The following is a 20,013-nucleotide window of genomic DNA, read 5'->3' as shown; positions in this document are numbered from 1 at the left end:
GACATCTATTTGCAGATACTGACTGATCCATTGCGCATATCATTACCTAGGGTGGTGGTAATATTTTTGCCTGTTAGTCTGTAACCAACATCTCAAAAACTAATGAATGGATTCAACAAAACTTGGTACGTAGATAGGGAATGGGTCACTGAAGAACCGATTAGTTTTTGGTGAAGATGTGGATCTGTATCCTGGAATTTTTTTAAAAGGGTCTGTTAACATTGGGAGATAGTCAAATGATCCTTTTTAAAAAAGTGTCATGGATTGTTTTATTTAGAATGTTGTGGATTGTCTTAGCCACAATGGTGGAATTTGTTACAGCTGTCAAAATGCAAGTAGGAATTTTCAGAGCAGGTTGTTGGATATGGATTGGCTTGAAGCCTCTTCAGTTAGATGGAAGCTCTTAAAATAAAAAAGATTTCTTTTTTCAGCTTTGTCGTTACAGAGCATCAACTAGACAGGGAAAAGCCTCTAAAAACTGACGTGTAATTGTAATAATGTTGAGTTAACAGATTGTGGTGGAGGTATGTGCTCTTCATTTGTTGCTTCTGTTTTTGTCCCTCCACCTCTATAGAGGTGACTCAGGAAAACTTTCCAGAAAAAAATTCACTTCATTGAGCTGGACCATGGATGTTACTTGAATATTTGTGCAAATAGCTCAAAAATCCTGATCTTGTTTTATTTAATATCTCAGACTCTGCATTTTCTGAAGGCTCTTAAGTGGTTTCTTCATTGCAATCAGCATTGGTGGCTTGATCTTGGGTTTATCCAGGAACAGTTTGGCCTCGCTGTCAGTTGTGGGGAAGCGGTTTTGATAAATTTCTGGATATTCTTTCTGAAACTGAAGGGAAAAAGTGGATTAATAAGAATCTCTACCAATTCTAAGAGTTATTTCTAGTGAACAAACATTTGAATAAGATTCTTTCCAAGGTAGGTAATTTAACATTGGCAGTTCAAGTTTCACATATAAAACATAATATTGCTGTATTCATACCCAATTGCACAAGAAATACAAGTTCATTGTGGCCCCAACTCAGCAATGTACAAACTGTCATTCTAATCTATACCCCTTCAACGTTAACCGTTCCTGTTAAGTGGGAAATGGGCAGCAGTTGACTGCCTATTTTACATCCTGTCTAATTTTCCTCCCATTTCAATCAATGGAAAAAAAAAATTGGGTGGATTGTAAAATGGTTGGCCAACTTGTTATTAAGTACTAGTGAAAGTAACTGCAAACCGTTTGAGGTTAATGCCTTTACATATTATCCGTAAAAATTAGTTAGGATCTGAGAGGATGTTACTCCTCAGGCATTGAGGAAATTCATACATTTTCAGGCTCATGTAATAAGTACCCAACATGGCCTTTTCATTAGATGCAGAGAAGTATTTGATAAAGGGAAGCTACCTGTTCTAAATCAGAAATTTGGCTTTGCCTGCAGTTTTTCTGCACTAATCAGATTATTGAAAGGAGAAGGTTGAATTTAGGAGGTTGTTAAAAAGGCATAAGAGATCCTTGGCTTTATAAATAGAAGCATAGAGCATAAAAACAAGGCAGATATGCAAAGCCTTCATACAACATTGGTTTGACCCCAAGTGGAGTATTGTGGTCAATTTTGGGAGATTTATTAGAATGATACAAGAGAGGATAAGTTTCTCCAGAGTAGTCACACCTCAGGAGGAAAGCACAGGTTCAGGAAGGTGACAATGCAAATGCCACCATTAACAGGTAATGGGAAAATCGAGGGGAGATGTGGAAGAAACCCCACCAGTACTAGTCCTATCCAACAGGTGCAATATATTTGATAAGGACGAAGACGTCAGTAAGGATGGTCAGAATGCTAACCAGAGCACCACCTAGGAGGCTGTCTGGGTGGACAAGGGTGAGGGGGAGAGAAGAGAATAGAAATGCTGCAGTCATAGGGGTTCAATAATTAGGGGAAATAGACAGCATCCTCTGCAGTTGTGACCAGCAGTCTGGAACGGTATATTGTCTACCTCCAAACGTAAAGGATATCTCTGAGCAATTGGAGAGAAATTGAGATAGGGAGAAGGACATTCCAACTGTCATGGTCCTTATTGGGATGTGGAAGAAAAAGGAAGAAGTTCTGCTAAAGAAATACTGGGCAGAATTTTCTGCCTGCCGGGTGGGCAGGCCCGACCCGACCCAAACTCCGGCAGGCGAGGAGCTGATCCCCGCCGGAGAAGCGGGGCTCCGCCTCCATTTTTCGTGGGTGGGCCAATTAAGGTCCTCCCAGCATGACATTAGGCGGGAAGCGCTATGTGCTTCCTGTGCAGGCGGGGGGGGAATTCCCCAAAAGCGAGAGTGCGCTCTTTCGCGCATGCGCACGAAAAAGAGTGCACATCACCCTGAGGCTAACTGCTGCCTCAGGGAGATCGCTGACACTTATAAAAACATTAAAAATAGAAGAAAAAAAGATCCTTAACATGTCCCCCTCATGTGACAATGAGATGGGACATGTTCATAAATTACACTAAAACTTTATTAAACTTTTTAAATCCCTACATGAAATCTCATCCCGCCAGTGGATGAGATTTCATGTTTTTTCTATTGCCTGCCGGGGCTCCTGGCCTGCCCGCCAACCTTAAGGTTGGATGGGCAGGTCCTTTAATTGTTTCAATGATCCTGTCAATGACCTCAATTGGCCATTGACAGGTCGGCGGGCCCGCAGCAAATGGGGTGGGATACTGTCGGGGGTTTCACCCGACGTTATCCTGCATCATTTTATGCGTCGGCGAGCGGGCCCCACCCTTTGCTCGCCAACAGCAAAATTCTGCCCACTATAGGTTAAAAACTAAATTTAAAGGAAAATTTCATGGATATTAATCTAAAGATTATTGACCGAGTCATGTGTTAAGTGTCATAGGGATAGACAGGTCAGGAAGGTGAACTCATGGCTGAAAAGCTGCCATGTAAAGAAGGGCTTCCATTTCAAGGGAGAGTGACACCACAACTGGGGCAGGCAGGAGCAATACTGCTGGGCTATATTCAAACTGAACCAGAATGGTGGGGCCAAGGTCCTAGCAGAATAAGGATAAATAAGACTGTGGATAGAACTTTAAATTAATCAGACGGCTAGAGAGATCCAGGCAAAGTCAAAGTAAAGGCAATGTCATGGATACAATTACAGATCACAAGTATAAAGTGGAGGTTACAAAATGACTGTTAAAAATTTTAAAAATGAAATCAAATAACTAACAAAAACAGTTTTTAACTCATGGAATATGGGCATCGCTATCAAGGCAGCATTTATTGCCCATCCTTAACTTCTCTTAAGATGGTGGTGAGCCTGCCCACTTTAATCACTGCAGACCTTGTGATGTGGTACATCTATCTATGCTGTTAGGAAGGGAGTTCCAGGATTTTGACCCAGCAGTAAAGGAGCTCCAATATATTTCCAAATTAGAACGGTGTCCAACTTGAAGGAGGACTTGCAGGTCGTGGTGGTTTCCATGTATCTGTTGCCTGCATTCTCCCAGGTGGTACAGGGTGCTGGTTTGGAAGGTTGAAGGAGGCTCAGCAAGTTCCTGCAGTGCATCTTGTAGGTGGTACACACTGCTGCCACTGTGCGTTGGTGGTGGATTGAATGTTTAAGGTGGTTAGGTGGAGCGCGGATCAAGCAAGTGGCTTTGTCCTGGATGATGTCAAGCTTCTTGAGTGTTGTTGGAGCTGCATTCATCCAGGCAAATGGAAAATATTCCATCATACACTTACTTTGTAGATTTTGACAGGCTTTGGGGAGTCAGGAGGTGACACCCCACAGAATTCCCATCCTCTGACCTGCTCTTGTAGCTGCAGTATTTACATGGTTAGTCTAGTTCAATTTCTGGTCAATGGTAACCCTCGGGATGTTGATGGTATGAGAATTCAGCTACGGTAATGCTATTGAATGTTAAGGGGAGATGATGATTAGATTGTCTCTTGTTAAAGCAGGTCATTGCCTGGCACTCAAGTGACAATCAACATTTGCACCACACAACAGCCCAATATAGTCCGGATTTTGATGCACAGATTGCTCCATTATGAGGAGTTCCGAATTAAACATTGCAAACATTCACAAATATCCCCACTTCTGACCTTGGAATGGAAGCAAATTAAATTGCCTGTACAGCAACCAAAACTCTGGACCCCATGAAGTGTAATGGCATCAGGGTAAACACGGACAAGGAAACCTCCTACTGATTACAACCCACTGCCCCACCTCAGTTGATGAATCCGTACTCCGTGTTGAACATCAATTGGAAGAGGCACTGGGGGTGGCAAGGGCATAAAATGTACTCTTGGTGGGGAACTTCAATGTTTATCACCAAGAGTGGTTCAGTAGCACCACGATTGACCGAGCTGAAATATACTAGACCTTGCCTTCATTAATTTACAAGTCACAGATGCATCTGTCCATGACAGTGCAGGTAGGAGTGACTGCATAGTCCTTGTGAAGCCGAAGTCCCATTTTCACTGAGCATACCGTCTATCATGTTGTGTGGCACTACTATCATGCTAAATGGAGTAGATTTAGAACAGATTATTCAGCTCAAAACTGGGCAACCATGAGGCACTGTGGGCTATCAGCCGCAGATTCAGTCACAATCTGTAACCTCATGGCCCGACATATCCTTCTCTCCACCATTACCATCAAGCCAAGGTTTGGTCCGGGAGCGTATGCCAGGAGCAGCAACAGGCACATTTAAAACTGAGGGGTCAACGTGGCGAAGCTACAACACAGGACTACTTGCATGCCAGACAGCGATTGACAGAGCTAAGCGATCCCTCAACCAATGAATCCTCTGCAGTCCTGCCACATCCAGTTGTTAACAGGAGGATGCGGTACCACAAATATCCCTATCCTCAAATGATGGGGGAGCCCTGCACATAGTGTAAAATAAAAGCTGAAACATTTGGCACTTCTGGCTGAAGACAGTAACAAGTGGATGATCCATCTTAGCCTCCTCCGGAGGTCCCTAGCATCACAGATGCCAATCTTCAGCCAATTTGATTCACTCCATATATCATCAAGAAATGACAGAAGGCATTGGATACTGCAAAGGCTATGGGCCCTGACAACATTCCGACAATAGCACTGAAGACTTTTGTTCCAGAAATAGCCATGTCCCTAGCAAGTTGTTCCAGTACAGCTACAACACTGGCATCTACCTGACAGTAAGAAAAATTATCCAGGTATGTCCCATCCACAAGAAAGAAAAATCCAATCCGGCCAATTACAGGGGTATCAGACTATTCTCGATCATCAGAGAAAAGGTGATGGTGGCTTAAATGGTAAAATACATTGATTTAGAAGAAGCATATCCTCATAAAAAAGAAACTTAAGCCTTTGTTCTGGTCAACTGAATAGGTTGAATAGAGAGGAGCCAGTTCATCCCTTCTCACCTGGGTCATAACAACTATATACAAGATGCACTGCAGCAACTCACCAAGATTCCTTTGGCCTCTACCACCTAGAAAAACAAAGGCAGCAGGTGCATGTGAACACCACCACCTGCAAGATCCCCTCTAAGCCGCACACCATCCTGACTTAGAACTATATCGCCAGTCTTTCACTGTTGCTGGGTCAAAATCCTGGAACTCCCTTCCTAACAGCTTTGTGGGTGTACCCACACCAAATGGACAGCAGCGGTTCCAATGCAGCAGCTCAGCACTACTTTCTCAAGGGCAATTAGTACAACATTGCCAGCAACTCCACATTCCATGAAGGAAAAAAAAACAGAATGAGGACACAGGAGATAATTTATAGCAAGGAATCAGATGTACTAAGGATAACTAATTAAGATCAAGATAGAAAGCAAATTCATATGAATGGAGACAAAGAGGAGATCAATCACTAAGACGGGTATTGTACAGATCATCCAACAGTGGAACAGAAATGGAGGAAAAAGATAAAGGAAAATCTAGGAAATCAGTAAGGGATTTAGAATCTGGGGGAATTTCAGCTACTCCCAAATAAACTAGCAAAGAGAGGTGGGAAAGGGGACTAGGGAAAGAAGTTTTAAACAGATGTGTCAAGACTCTTTTTAAAAAATCTGTATTCAAGAAGCCAAATCAGCGAGGAACCACTACTGGAACTAATAATGGAAAATGAACAGAGCAGAAAAGAGAAGTAAGCATTGGGAACATCTAGGTAATAGTGATCATAACGCAGTGAGGTTTAAAATATTGACTGAGAAAACCATATACATGACTAAGACCTAAATAAGTAGTTGGGAAAAAGCTCCTTTTGACGAGATGACAATGGAACTATGGAAGGTAAACTGAAGGAAGATTTTGACTGACAAAGACAGAGGATGGCAGTAGGGAAATACCTAAAAATAATGAATAATAGAGTTCAGGAAATAAATTCCACTAAACAAGGATAAGCTTAGCCTATAATGAAACATAATTGATAAATAAAATGAGGGATAAAATTGAAACTAAAGAAAAAGGCTTCCCACCCTAGTCTCAATTTTAAGGCCAGCAGGACATGTTCAGGGATGGTGGCAGTGGGGGGATTAGGGGAGAAAAAGGAAAGTTGGGGATGGAGGTGTATGGGGAAACTTGGCAGGTTGGTCCTCAGGTGCGACAGGGCATCTCCATTAATGACCGCTTTTGAGGTTGGATTCCCCTCCCCTCCCAAACAAAAGGGCCCGAGTCCCCAGGTGTTCCCTCCCAGTTTGCCCTTCAGATCACCACCCTCAATCCCCTCACCCATCTCAGACCTCCCCTTCCCACCCTGCCACAAGACCCCAGGCTTCCCTGTCCTGGGGCTTTAGCATTCTGACTCTGATGACTGCTTGTATACCCAGCAGTGGCCACTTTTTCTGGTGGCAGTACTCAGAATTAAATGGCTGTAGGACAGCTGACATCGGCGGCGGGCATGTTTTTCCCAGTGACTTCTTTGGTGGTAGGCCATTGGAAAAACTCTGCTCCAGTGATCAATAGACCAATTAGCTTAACACTTGTCATGATAGGAAAGATGAAGGAGTCTTCACTCAAAGATGTAATGAATAGAAAGCCAACTGGAAAATAAAAAAAAAAAACACTCACTACAGACTTCAAAATGGAAGGTTTGGCCAATCTTATTGAATTCTTTGCAGAAGTAACAAAAGTAGATTTGGGTAATGTAGTCAATGTAATGCATATTTGACTTCTGAAAAAGGCCTTGGAAAAAGGTAACACATAGTAAGGTCAGAACATATGGAGTCAGGTAGCAGAATGGATAGCGAGCTGACGAGAGAACTGAATAGAAATTAAGGGCAAGATTTTCCCGTCGGCGAGCAGGGGGCAGGGCCCGCTCACCAACGCGTAAAATGACGTGCGGTGACATCGGGTGGAACACCCGACATCACCGCGTCCCATTTAAATTTTCAGGTAGGCAGCGGCTCAGCAAAATCAGCTGTGCGCCTGCCAACCTGTCAATGGCCAATTGAGGCCATTGACAGAGTCATTTAAGTAATTAACAGACCTGCCCGTCCAACTTTAAGGTTGGTGGGCAGGCCAGGAGCCCTGGCAGGCATTAGAAAAAGCATGAAACCTCATCCACAGGCGGGATGAGGTTTCATGTATGTTTTTTAAAAATTTAATTAAAGTTTTTTAAAAAGTTATGGACATGTCCCAACTCATGTGACAGTGTCGCATGAGGGGACATGTTAGGGAATTTTTTTCTATTTTTAATATTTTTTTTTAACTGTAGAGCCGATCTCCCTGAGGCAGCACTTAGCCTCAGGGGGATGAGTGCACTCTTTCGTGCGCATGCACGAAAGAGCACACTCTCGGGTTTAGGGATCCCCCCCCCCCAACACAGGGGGCGCACAGCGTTTCCGTGCTGACGTCACGCTGGGCGGGTCTTAATTAGCCCGCCCACGTAAAATGGTGACCTGCCCGCACTTCAACTTCCCCCCAAACGGGGGAAATCCTGCCCTCAGGGTAGCTACTCAGACTGGCAAAAAGGTGAGAAGTGCCGTTCAACAGGTATCAGTGCTGGAACCACTATTCACATTAATGAACTGGATGCAGGAATCATACATACATTTCCAAAAAAGTTGAAACACCAAATTGGGGTGTAGTTCATATAAAGTGTGAGGTTTTGATAGTAAGAATAAGAAAATCACTTATTGTTTAGATGATAAGAGTCTGAATGGGTAGAGGTGTAAAAGGATCTAGTGGTACAGATATTCAAATCATTAATCTGTGTTGGTATTTTTAGTAAGATTAGGGGTTGTTTCTAAAGGGAAAGAATTAAAAAGCGGCGTAGTTATGTGAAGCTTGTATAGCATCTGAGTTAGGTCACAATTGGAGCACTGCACACAGTTCTGGTCTCCATATTATAAAAAACAGCAGAGGTATTGGAGATAGTACAAAAAGTACTCACATGGCTGATACTAGACGATTGATACTAGACTGAGAGGATATACTTGGAGAAAAACTGAACAGGCTTGGGCTGTTTTCTCTTGAAAAGAAAAGGCGAAGGGGGTGACCTGATAGCGGTCTTTAAGATAAGCAGAATATATTTTAAAAAGGTATGAAACTTTTAAATGTTGATGCTCAGAGAGACTCGGGCTCTTGGGTTCAAACAAGGAACACAGTATTTAGATACAGCAAGAAATTAGGAAGGCAAATGGCATGTTGGCTTTTATTTCAAGGGGATTAGAGTACAAGAATAAGGAAGTCTTGTTACAACTGTTACAGGCCTTTGGCAAGAGCACACCGGGAGAATTGTGCACAGATTTGGTCCCCATATTTAAGGAAGGAAATATTTGCATTGGAGGCAATGCAACAAAGGTTCATTGGATTGGTTTCTGGGATGAGAGGTTGAGTAAATTGGGCCTATACTCTCTGGAGTTCAGAAGACTGAGAGGCGATTTCATTGAAATATACAAAATTCTGAAGGGGCTTAACAGGATAGACAGAGAGATTGTTTCCCCTAGAGGAGGAATCTAGAACACAGGGACAGAGTCTCAGGATAACAGGCTTATCATTTATGACTGAGATGAAGAGAAATTTCTACACTCAGAGGATTGTGAATCTTTGGATTGTCTACCCTAGAGGGTTGTGGATGCTTCATCATTGAACATATTTAAGGCTGGGATAGACAGATTTTTTGACTCAGGAAATCAAGGGATATGGGGAATGGACAGGAAAGTGGAGTTAAGGCTGAAGATTAGCCATGATTGTATTGAATGGTGGAGCAGGTTCAAGGGGGGCCATATGATCTACTCCTGCTCTTATTTAAGTTCTTATAATACAAAGGTTTAATAGGGTAGACAGAAGATGTTCCCACTTCTGGGAGTGTTCAAAACTGGAGGCCATAAAATGTAAGCCAGTTATAAATTCAATACAGAATTAACAAAATCCCTTCTTTACCAGAAAAGTAAGGTGAAACATGCTACCAAAACGACTATTTGAAGCAAATAGCAGAGAAGCGCTTAAGGGGAAACTAGATAAGTACATGATCGAGAAAGGAATAAGAAGATAGCCTGATAAGGGTTAGAAGAGGTTTGTGAGGAACATCAACGTGGGCACAGACAAGCTGGGTCAAAATCCTGGAACCCCCTCCCTAACAGCATTGTGGGTGTACCTATACCACAGAAACTACAGTGGTTCAAGAAGGCAGCTCAAGGGCAATTAGGAATGGACAATAAATGCTGGCCAGCCAGCGACGCTCACATCCCATAAATGAACAAAAAAAGAATGACCCATTTCTGAACCACTATTCCTTAGAAAAGGAAAGCAAATTAAATTTCATGAAATACTGCATGAGAAGGAACCTGTGCAGACAGATTATCCTTGCATTCAGTGCTTGAATATCATAAGAGATGCAGCACACCATTTCCCAGGTAATGCTTATGGACAGCTCAGGCCACTGAGGTCACAATTTTCAGTTGTAACCAGTGAAATCCACAGGTATACAAATGAGAGTCATTACACAACACCAGGAAACAAGGTATTACAGAATCTCCTATTGTTGAAGTGGTTCTTTGATGCAAGTATAATTTTAAACAGTCCTGGAGCCAAAATTGGATAAATGTGAAGTTATACCTCCTTGCAGTAATGATTTGAAACATCTATACAATAGAACAAAGTCTAAGTAACATTCTAAGTAACATTTTAAGACTATTGAGTCTAAGGAACTGTGCCTTTTTCTGCAAAAGGATGGTACAACTGATTTAATCACTTCTTAAATTGGCTGTTAGGTTATTTGTACAATTATCTTGCCCATCAAAAAAAACTTGCATCACAAAAAGATACTTCCTTTGCCTACTTGTTTAAGCTTTTTCCTCTTGTCTTTAGCTGACAATTTCTTGTCTTCCACAATATTTTCCAACAACTCAGCTATGGCAACCTGAGACACAGAAACCCTTTGCTCTTCAAATTCTTTTGTACTTATCTGTTGGCAGAATGCATACATTGGGACCGTATCATTTATGTTTGTGCATGGATATGTAATCTGAAAAACAATAAGGAAAAATTAATACACGTAACTCAAAAGTGTTAAAAGTATGTTTGACTGAGATTCATGTTACTGCTATGTTGCATGAAATTAAAACACATCCACTAACACACATACTTTTAAAATAATTTATTACTAACGGAAGTATAGCCTACCTGGACCCTTTGGAGATGATTGATGTGGTTGTCAACAGCATTCTTCAAATAAAGTGGTACCTGCAAAATCTCTTGATGGTGGTCCAAAATAAAGGAAACTAGTCGTGTGCCTAGTAATTCATCAAGGTCAGCTTCTTTTTCACAACGTAGTATACAATGTGAAAACGTTTGAACCACCTATTAAGTAAACCAAAATGTGCAGTCAACGAATAGCATGCCAAATTTCATCGTTCAATATTTTCTCCTTTTTGTTTAATAGTTTTTCTCCCCCAGGACAGAAACTCAGAATGTTATAGTGACAGCTCACCTTTCTGGAGGCAATGGGGTCATTGGCAGAGGGGAGGTTGAGCAGCAGGGCACCCTTGGAGTGTCATGGGATGAAGACCCTGGGATGCCTTGCTGGCATTCCTCCTCCTGTAAGTATCCTTCACTCAAATGCTCACTCTTCATAACTATGTCTATATAATATGTGCCAGCAGGCTATTGATATGACATGATGTTCATCATGACAGTAGGAGTCATGGGTTATGCATTACCACTCAGACCTGACATAGTTCTTGCCTGGTGTCCACACACACACATTCTCAGTGGGGGACACTGGAGAGTAGAGTAATCATGAGCATAAGTTCTGCCTGATTTTTCCTTCATATGACAAAAAAATGTAAAAGTGTTCCACTCCCAGTTGTGGTATTCTTCATCTTTATGAAGAGACTTGGGGAAAAATGTTAAATAATAGAAGACTGGGGGAAATCAAAATTTTGAGATGGTAAATAATGAAAGACCATTTCCAAATGTAGGTGAGTCATAAATTGAAGTATATGCTGGAAGCAAATGGGATTTTAGGACACCTTTCACACAAAGGTTATATGGCAATCCCTCTTCCCCCGATGAATGACTCAGCAGCCCCTCTTCCCAACCATCCCCCCCATCTCCCACTGATCACATATTTGTAATAGTAGCTGAACAAGGAGGAAAAGTCAAGAAACTTGTCGACGCTTTGGTCAACATTTGACCCAAATATTAGCAGGGATGTAGACACAAAAAAGCAATGTGTAACGTTTCCTTTGCACATCAACCATATACAGACCTGGAAATTCATTGGACTTCAAAGAATAACTTTACCTCTGGGTATCAGTATGTTGCACCCAGTCAATCGGTACAGTGACTGCAGCAGCATGCTAGACTGTGACATCGTTTATTCAGCAGCTTGGCCTTTCCAACAGCCTTATAACAATACCAAGCTGCCCTGGGACTCCATAGGCCTGAAAACTGTCTCTGATTCACTACAATCAGCAGAGACATGGGCTCCACTGCTCCCTCCTCCTCCTCTATGACCCCTCCCATTCGCTTCTGAAGCCCACGGCTCCACCATGTGGCTAATAGCAGAGCACACCCTCCTGGTGAGATGAGTGAGACAGCTGGGTCTGGGCTGGTGCAAGGCTGAGTGGCGGCAGTTGGTGTTCAGGTTCAGAACTAGCCATGCCGCTAGTGAAGCTGTTCCAGTACTACTATAACACTGGCATCTACCCAGAAATGTGGAAAATTGCCCAGGTATGGCCCGTCCACAAAAAGCAGGGCAAATCTAACCAGGCCAATTAATGGCATCAAGGGTCAATCATCAGCTATTGAAGATGCTATTGACAGTGCTTTTCTTTTGATGAAACCAATTAAACTAAATTAGGAAAACGAGGGAATCAAGTAACACTTGCTTAGAAATAACCTGCTCGCTGACGCTCAGTTTGGGTTCCGCCAGAACCACTCAGCTCCTGAATTCATTACTGCCTTCGTTCAAACATGGACTAAACAGCTGAGCTCAAAAGTGAAGTAGGAGTGACTGCCCTTGACGTCAAGGCAGAATTTCACCATGTGGCATCAAGGAGCCCTAGCAAAACTGAAGTCAACGGGAATCGGGAGCGAAAACTCTCTTCTAATTGGAGTCATACCTAGCACAAAAAGATAATGGTTCTGGTCACTGGAGGTCAATCATCTCAGTCCTGGGACATTGCTGCAGGAGTTCTTCAGGGTAGTGTCCCAGTCCCAACAATTTTCAGCTGCTTCATCAATGACCTTCCCTCCATCATAAAGGTCAGAAGCGGGGATGTTCACTGATGATTGCACAATGCTCAGCACCATTCCTGAGTCCTCAAATATTGAAGCTTTCAGTGTCCATATGCAGCAAGACCTGGATAACATTTAGGCTTGGGCTAGTAAGTGGCAAGCAACATTTGTGCCACATAAGTGCCAGGCAATGACTGACTATCCTCCAAAAAGAGAGAATCTAACCCTCTCCCCATAACATTCAATGGCACTACCATCGTGGAATCCCTCGCTATCAACATCCTGGATGGGGTGGTTGGGGGGGAGCACGGGGAGGACGTTGCCATTTGACCAGAAACTGAACTGGACTAGCCATATAAATATTGTGGTTACAAGAGCAGGTCAGAGGCTGGGAATTCTGCAGAGAAACTCGCCTCCTGACTCTCCAAAGCCTGTCCACCATCTATAATGCACAGACCAAGAGTGTGATGGAATACTCTCTACTTGCCTGGATGAGTGCAGCTCCAATAACACTCAAGAAGCTAGACACCAACCTGGACAAATTAGCCCTTGAGTGGCACCCCAACCACCGCCTTCAACATTCACTCACTTCCTCCATCACCGACACAGTGGCAGCAGTGTCTACCATCTACAAGATGCACTGCAGCAACTCACCAAGGCTCTTTCGACAGCACCTTCCAAACCCGTAACCTCTGCCATCTAGAAGGGCAAGGGCAGCAAATGCATGGAAATACCACCAGCTGCAATTCCCTTCCAAGCCACACCATCCTGACTTGGAACTATATTGCTGTTCCTTCACTGTTGTTGGGTCAAAAACCTGGAACTCCCTTCCTAACAGCACTTTGGGTATTCCTACAACACATGGACTGTAGCGGTTCAAGAAGGCAACTCACTACTATCTTAAAGGGCAATTGTGCTGATGACACAAAACTTGTGAGTTGTGAGGAGGATGCAGAGAGGCTTCAAGGCGATTCAGGCAGATTAAGTGAGTGGCAAGAATATGACAGATGGAATAATGTGAAGTTATCCACTTTGATAGGAAAAACAGAAATGCAGAGCATTTCTTAAATGGTGAGAGATTGGGAAGTGTTGATGCCCAAAGGCAGCTGGGTGTTTTGTTCATAAGTCACTGAAAGCTAATATGCAAATGCAACAAGCAATTAAGAAGGCAAATGGTATGTTAGACTTTATTGCATTGGAAATTTGTGTACAGGGGCAAGGAAGTCTTGCAGCAGTTGTATTGAGCCTTGGTGAGACCACACCTGGAGCAGTGTGTGCAGTTTTGGTCTCTTTACCCAAGGATATACTAGCCTTAGAAGGAATGGAACGAAGGTTCACCAAACTAATCCCTGGGATTGTCCTATGAGGAGATTGAAGAGAATAGATCTCAGTTCTCTTGAGTTTAGAAGAATGAGTGGTGATCTCATTCAAACATATAAAATTTTTACAGGGCTCAACAGGGTAGATGCAGGGTGTTTCCCCTGGTTGGGGGTGGTGGGAGGTCTAAAACCAGGGAACACAGGCTCAGGATAAGAGGTAGGCCATTTAGGACAGAGAGGAGGAATTTCTTTAATCAAAGCGTGGTGAATCTTTGGAATTCTCTACCCCAGAGGGCTGTGGAGGCTCAGGAATTGAATCTGTTCAAAGCAGCGGTCAATAAACTTCTAGATACCACTGACATAATACAGAGATAGTGCGGGAAGATGGCATGTGGTAAAAGATCAGCCATGATCTAGTTGAATGGTGGAGTAGGCTCTAGGGGCCGAATAGCCTACTCCTGCTCCTATGTTCCTATATCCCTGGGGATGGGCAATAAATGCTGGCCTAGCCAGTGATGTACACATCCCATGAAATGAACAAAAATAAAAAAGAGCTGCGATGGGGCTCCCCACACGGGAGTTCATAGATTGCACCCTGGTTAGCTGAGGTATTGGCTGAGATCACATGAAATCATGGTTGAGCACAACAACTACAGAGAGGCGGAGGTCAGAAAATCATTTCCAAGGGCGGAATTCCATATTTGAAAAAGACAGAAATTCACCAAACGGTGAAAACTTCTCATCCTTGAATGTTTGTTTCTATCCAGGATGCCATAAGCTAAAGCAGAGACCAAACTTCAAACTGTTACACTACTAGTTTGAACAGAGGAGTGCCACATGACATGTTGTTTCCCACTGAATAACGAGGCAAAGAATGCTTTTCTTCCCTTTTATTCCTTCCTAGCGTACCAATGATGCAGGTTGGTGCAAGTTATTCCCAGTTTATTACTTGACCATTTTTTTAAGATCACATTTACATGAGTTTTATTTTGGACATCTCTTATTGTGAGATGGCTGATATGGAAAATGAAACTAAGTGCAATGGTGCAATAGGAGCTACTATTTCTGCAGGTAGACAGAGGTCTGCAAAAGAAACTTTACTCTGCAGCTGATTGGCTGTGTCTGATCTGCAAGTGCCTGATGTCAAGATTGGATGCATGTCATTCTCATCTGGAGTACAGAATCCGTTTTAAGTTACCATATGGAAAACATATGAAAAAAATATCAGAATTTGTATGAATTCAGCTTGGCACCAAGGCATGTCACATTTCATTTACCAGGTCAATGTGATATTAAGGTAGCCACATACCAACATTCTTGTTCCCATAGCTTCATGGAGTTGTGGCATATCAACATTCTGGCTTATGCGAGATATCATGCGCATAAGTAGTTGCAGTTTTCTACGGTTAGGCGGAGGCAAGAAGAGGCAACATATCTGAAGGGCTTCTACAGCAACCTGCTCCAGCTGAGGTTGTAGCAAACCTGTAGCATGGTTAGGAATTAAGTTTTAATATATTTTCCCCAACCTTCATCTGATGCATAAATACACAAAATATTTCTAGAAATCAATGTGTGTAGCTAATTTCTTCTAAAGCTAAATTTGAACATGTACTATACAAATTAGATTTTCTTAAAAACAAATCAAATACACCAAGACAAGAATTTGTTAACAGTACAGTGGGTGTACCTACACCACGGGGACTGCAGCGGTTCAAGAAGACAGCTCGTCACCACCTTCAAGGGCAATTAGGGATGGGCAATGAATGCTGGCCTAGCCAGCGAAGGCCACATCCTGTGAATGAATAAAAAAAAGTCGCTTGGTGGTATAGGACTTGAATATTGCTGAAAAAAAAAGAGACATGCTGTCAAAGCTTTTTGTCTTACTCATCAGGACAGATACAGGAATGCCAAATTTCAATGGAAACAATTTACACTACATAATAAAATGGTGCTGATTGACCAGAGCCAACCAATGTTGCCATGGCAAATGCCCAAGGAGCTACTGTCCCCCATGCTCTGTTTATGCAAAAAAGTGCAATGTCTGGGCATATTCCTTTTGCCTGCAGAGCACAGGTCCCTGCATATGAATATACACAGCTTCTAGCAAGCTTCAGTAAGCTAAATTGTGAACCTGGCTGATTATCTTAAATTGGTTGTTAGTGTAATTCTTAGCACGCTCAGGATTGTTCAGCAAGTACCGTCCAATTGCAAAATCACATTTTACGTTAGACATTATTTTGAATTTTACAAGCACAGGTAGGTTGAATATGGTCAGTATTCTGTCTATTGTGAATAGCCAGAGGGGTGTGTTGTTTGATACGATTTGTCAATTGTTGGGATGTACAGCCCATGTACCTGGCATTGCACCGGCACTGGAATTCATACACTATGTTACTCATTTGTGTGGTAGGCAGAACATATTTTTGGCTTGACAGCAGCACCCTGCTTGTGGAAAACACCACTTGTATTGCCATTGCACAGTAGCAGCGTGAAACATCAACTTCACCGGTTGTTCAAATTTTTGAGATACTTTGCCCTTCCAGGGTAATTTGAGGTAGACTGGAAACTTTCTAGATCCAAAAATGGTGACTGCAGGTCCATGAGTATTTGCAATACATGAGCAGTGATATTGACATGATACGTAGGATCTGGTGCAGGCATCATGGCAGCATTGACCAGAGCCAACTTACCAACAAATCAGTACCCTTTTCTCATGCAGTATAAATTGCTATTCCCACAGAAGTTTGGCATTTTTGCATCTGTCTTGATGAATTCTTGATTTCCTATTTATCTTTTAAAAATTTTAAATCAGGGTAAATAGAACATTTATTTAAGAATATAAGCACACATTAAAATTTAATGAGTGATTTAGTTGATGTATGGTAGCTGCAGAATGTGAGAGCTCATGGACACCAATGTGATCCTGCAGCTTGAGGGACGTCAGCTCAGAGTCGTTGAGCTGGAGGTTGAGCTGCAGACACTGTGACGCAGAGAGGGGGAAAATTACCTGGACACTTTATTTCAGGAGGCAGAGTTGGTCAATGGTCAGGGATAGGAAGGTGTGACTGTGAGTCAAGCAGGTATGGGTAAATCAACATGTAGTGTTGGAAGACTCAGCCTTTGCAATTGTCCAACGGCTATGAGGTGCTTGCCAACTGTGTGTATGAAGAGAAGGACTGCAAAGTGGATGAGTGAACTGGCCATCACACCTTGGTAAAGGATGCCATTTAAGTGGGGGGAGCAAAGGGGAATGTGGTAATGAGAGGATAGAATATAATCAGGGGTTAGATACTGTTCTCTGCAGCCACAACTGGGGGCTACAAAGATTGTGTTGCCTGCCCAGTGCCAGAGTTAAGGACATATCCTTGCGGCTGGGGAGGAACTTGCAGTGGAGGGGGAGAATCCAGTTGTCGTGGGCCAGATGGGAACAAACAGCATGGGTATTAAAATGTTACCAGAGCCACTCGCCAATTGGCATTGGGTCAAGCAGATTAGAACACATGGCTCAAAGATTGGTGTGGAAGAAAGTGTTTTGATTCATGGAACACTGGCATCAGTACTCAGGAAGAAAGAGCTATTCTGTTGGGATGGGTTCTACTTGAACCTGGCAGGGACCAGCGTCCTGGCCAATCATATAACTAGAACTGTGGACAGGGGTTTAAATTAACAAGTGGGGTGTTGGGGGTTCGGGTGAAGGGAGATTTAGAAATCCAAAGAGAAAGGTTGAGGCATTGGAGTAGTATAGTGATGTGAATAAAGGGAAACAGAATGGGATTGGAAGGGGCAGAGAGTTTAACAAAAATTGTATATCAGTGTATAAAGGTCCTTGTAGAGAATAGAAGTAAAAAAAAGTTCTATATCTGAATGCAATAAGGTGAACAAACTAGTGGCACAAATAGATGCAAAAGATTTAGATCTAATCACCATTGCAGAAACATGGTTACTAGGTGATCAAGGTTGGGAAATAAATATTCCAGGGTACACAATATTTGCAAAGGCAGGCAGAATCAGTATGGGTAGGAATTAAATATAGCAAGAGTCAGAAAACACAAAGTAATTTATAGCCCCCCTAACATTGTTATAATATTGGACAAAGCATTAAACAAAAAAATTATTGGAGCTTGTAACAAAAGGCAATGTGATAATTGTGGGGGACTTTAATCTTCATATAGGCTGGGACAATTAAATTGGCAAGAGTGGGTTAGATAGTTTGTAGAATGTTTGACAGTTGCTTGGAGCAATACGTTGTGGAACTAACTAGGCATAATGCTATCTTAGATCTAGTGTTGTGTAATGAAGCAGGGACAATTAGTAATGTCATAGTAAAAGATCCACTGGGAAATATAGAATTCAGTGGTATTATGATCCCCAAGTTAAGTTTGAAGTGACATAGTACTATCACAAAGAAGAATCTTAACTTAAACAAAGCCAATTATATTATATAGGTATGAGGGGAGAACTGACTGTAGTTAATTGGGTAAATAGACTAAAAGATATGGCGGTAAACAAAGAGTGGTCAACAGTTAAACGATTCAAAATGTTCAAAAAATGCATTCTATTAAAAAACAAGAACTCAGCAAGAAAGACCCATCTGAGGCTTATTCAGGAAGTTAAGGATAGATTGAAAGAAGAGGCTTACAACATTGCAAAAAAACAGTAGCAAGTCTGAGGATTGGCAGTGTTTTAGAAACCAGCAAAGGGCCACCAAAAGTTAATAAGGGGAAAAAAAAGAATGAGTAAACTAGCCAGAATTAGAGTAACTAAAATAAATAATGGTCTCTTAAAGGCAGAGACTGGAGAAACTATTGGGAATGAGGAAATGGCAGAGGCATTGAATAAATATTTTCTGTCTTCAGAGAAGACAAGTTTTGTACCAGAAATTGACAGTAACCCAGGGGCTAAAAAGTGAGAGGAAATTAAGCAAAATTAATACCAGCAAAGAAGTATTGCAGAAACTGAAGGGACTAAAATCAGACAAATTCCAAGAACCTGATGGTCTACAATTCAGGGTTTTAAAAAGAGATAGCTGCAGGGATAATGGATGCACTAACTACAATTTTCTAAAATTCTTTAGATTTGGGAACAGTCCCATCAGATTGGAAGTTGGCAAATGTTACACCTCTTCAAGGAGAGAGAAAACAGTGAACTACAGGCCAGTTTACTTAACATCTGCCATTGGTAAAATGCTGGAATATATTAAGGAAATCTTAGCAATGCACTTGGAAAAGTGTAGTGTAATTAGAACAATATCGTTTTACTAAAGGGAAATCTTGTTTGACAAATTTATTCGAGTGTTTTGAGGATATAACTAGTACAGTAAATAAAGGAGAACTAGCAGATGTAGTATGCTTGGATTTCCAAAAGACATTTGCTAAGGTGCCACACTAAAGGTTAATAGGCAAGATAAGGGCTCATGGAGTTAGGGGTAATATGTTGGCATGGTTACAGGATTGGTTAATGGACAGGAAGGGGGAGAGTGGGTATAAATAGGGCATTTTCAAGTTAGCAGGCAGTGAATAGTGGAGTGCAACAAGGATCAGTGCTGGACCTCAGCTATTTACAATCTATTCTCTATCTCTTCATCTAAGTCATTAATATAAAGTATCTAAGTTTGATTATACAAAGCTAGATGGAAAGATAAGCTGTAGGGAGGACACAGAAAGGCTGTAAAGAGATATAGATTTTTAGGAGAGTGGGCAACAAGATAGCAGATGGAGTATAATGTGGGAAATGTGAAGACATTCACTTTGGTCATAATAGAAAAGCAGAACTTCTTTTATTAAAAAGGTGAGAAACTTGTAAGTGTTAATGTTCAAAAAGAGACTTGGGTGTGCTTGCAAAAGAAATGCAGCAAGTTAGCATGCAAGTACAGCAAGAAATTAGGAAGGTCAATGGCTTGATGGCTTTTATTGCAAGGGGATTAGAGTAAAGGGATAAAGTAGCCCTGCTACAATTCTACAGGGTTTTGGCAAGACCACATCTGGTGCAGTGTGCGCAGTTTTGGTCTCCACATTTAAAGAAAGG

The 20,013-nt window shown here is 42.0% G+C and overlaps 1 protein-coding gene across 2 annotated transcripts in view; it reads right to left on the bottom strand.

Moving 5' to 3' along the window:
- Positions 1 to 428: 428 nt before the first annotated feature.
- Positions 429 to 20,013, bottom strand: part of LOC144692425 (DEP domain-containing protein 1B-like) — a 70,893-nt gene continuing 51,308 nt past the window's right edge. The window contains exons 9-12 of one of the 2 annotated variants that reach the window (XM_078561257.1): positions 15,299 to 15,471; positions 10,613 to 10,789; positions 10,269 to 10,454; positions 429 to 841 (exon numbers count right to left, since the gene is read on the bottom strand). In XM_078561257.1, the coding sequence (XP_078417383.1) occupies positions 683 to 841; positions 10,269 to 10,454; positions 10,613 to 10,789; positions 15,299 to 15,471 (695 nt within the window). In that variant the 3' untranslated portion in view covers positions 429 to 682. The remainder of the gene's footprint in view (positions 842 to 10,268; positions 10,455 to 10,612; positions 10,790 to 15,298; positions 15,472 to 20,013) is intronic. The other variant, XM_078561259.1, reaches the window with a different exon arrangement.

This window comes from Cetorhinus maximus, chromosome 17 (assembly GCF_964194155.1).
Source record: "Cetorhinus maximus chromosome 17, sCetMax3.hap1.1, whole genome shotgun sequence".
Taxonomy (NCBI): domain Eukaryota; kingdom Metazoa; phylum Chordata; class Chondrichthyes; order Lamniformes; family Cetorhinidae; genus Cetorhinus; species Cetorhinus maximus.
Note: the sequence above shows the minus strand (reverse complement) of the source record. Positions and strands in the feature narration are given on the sequence as shown.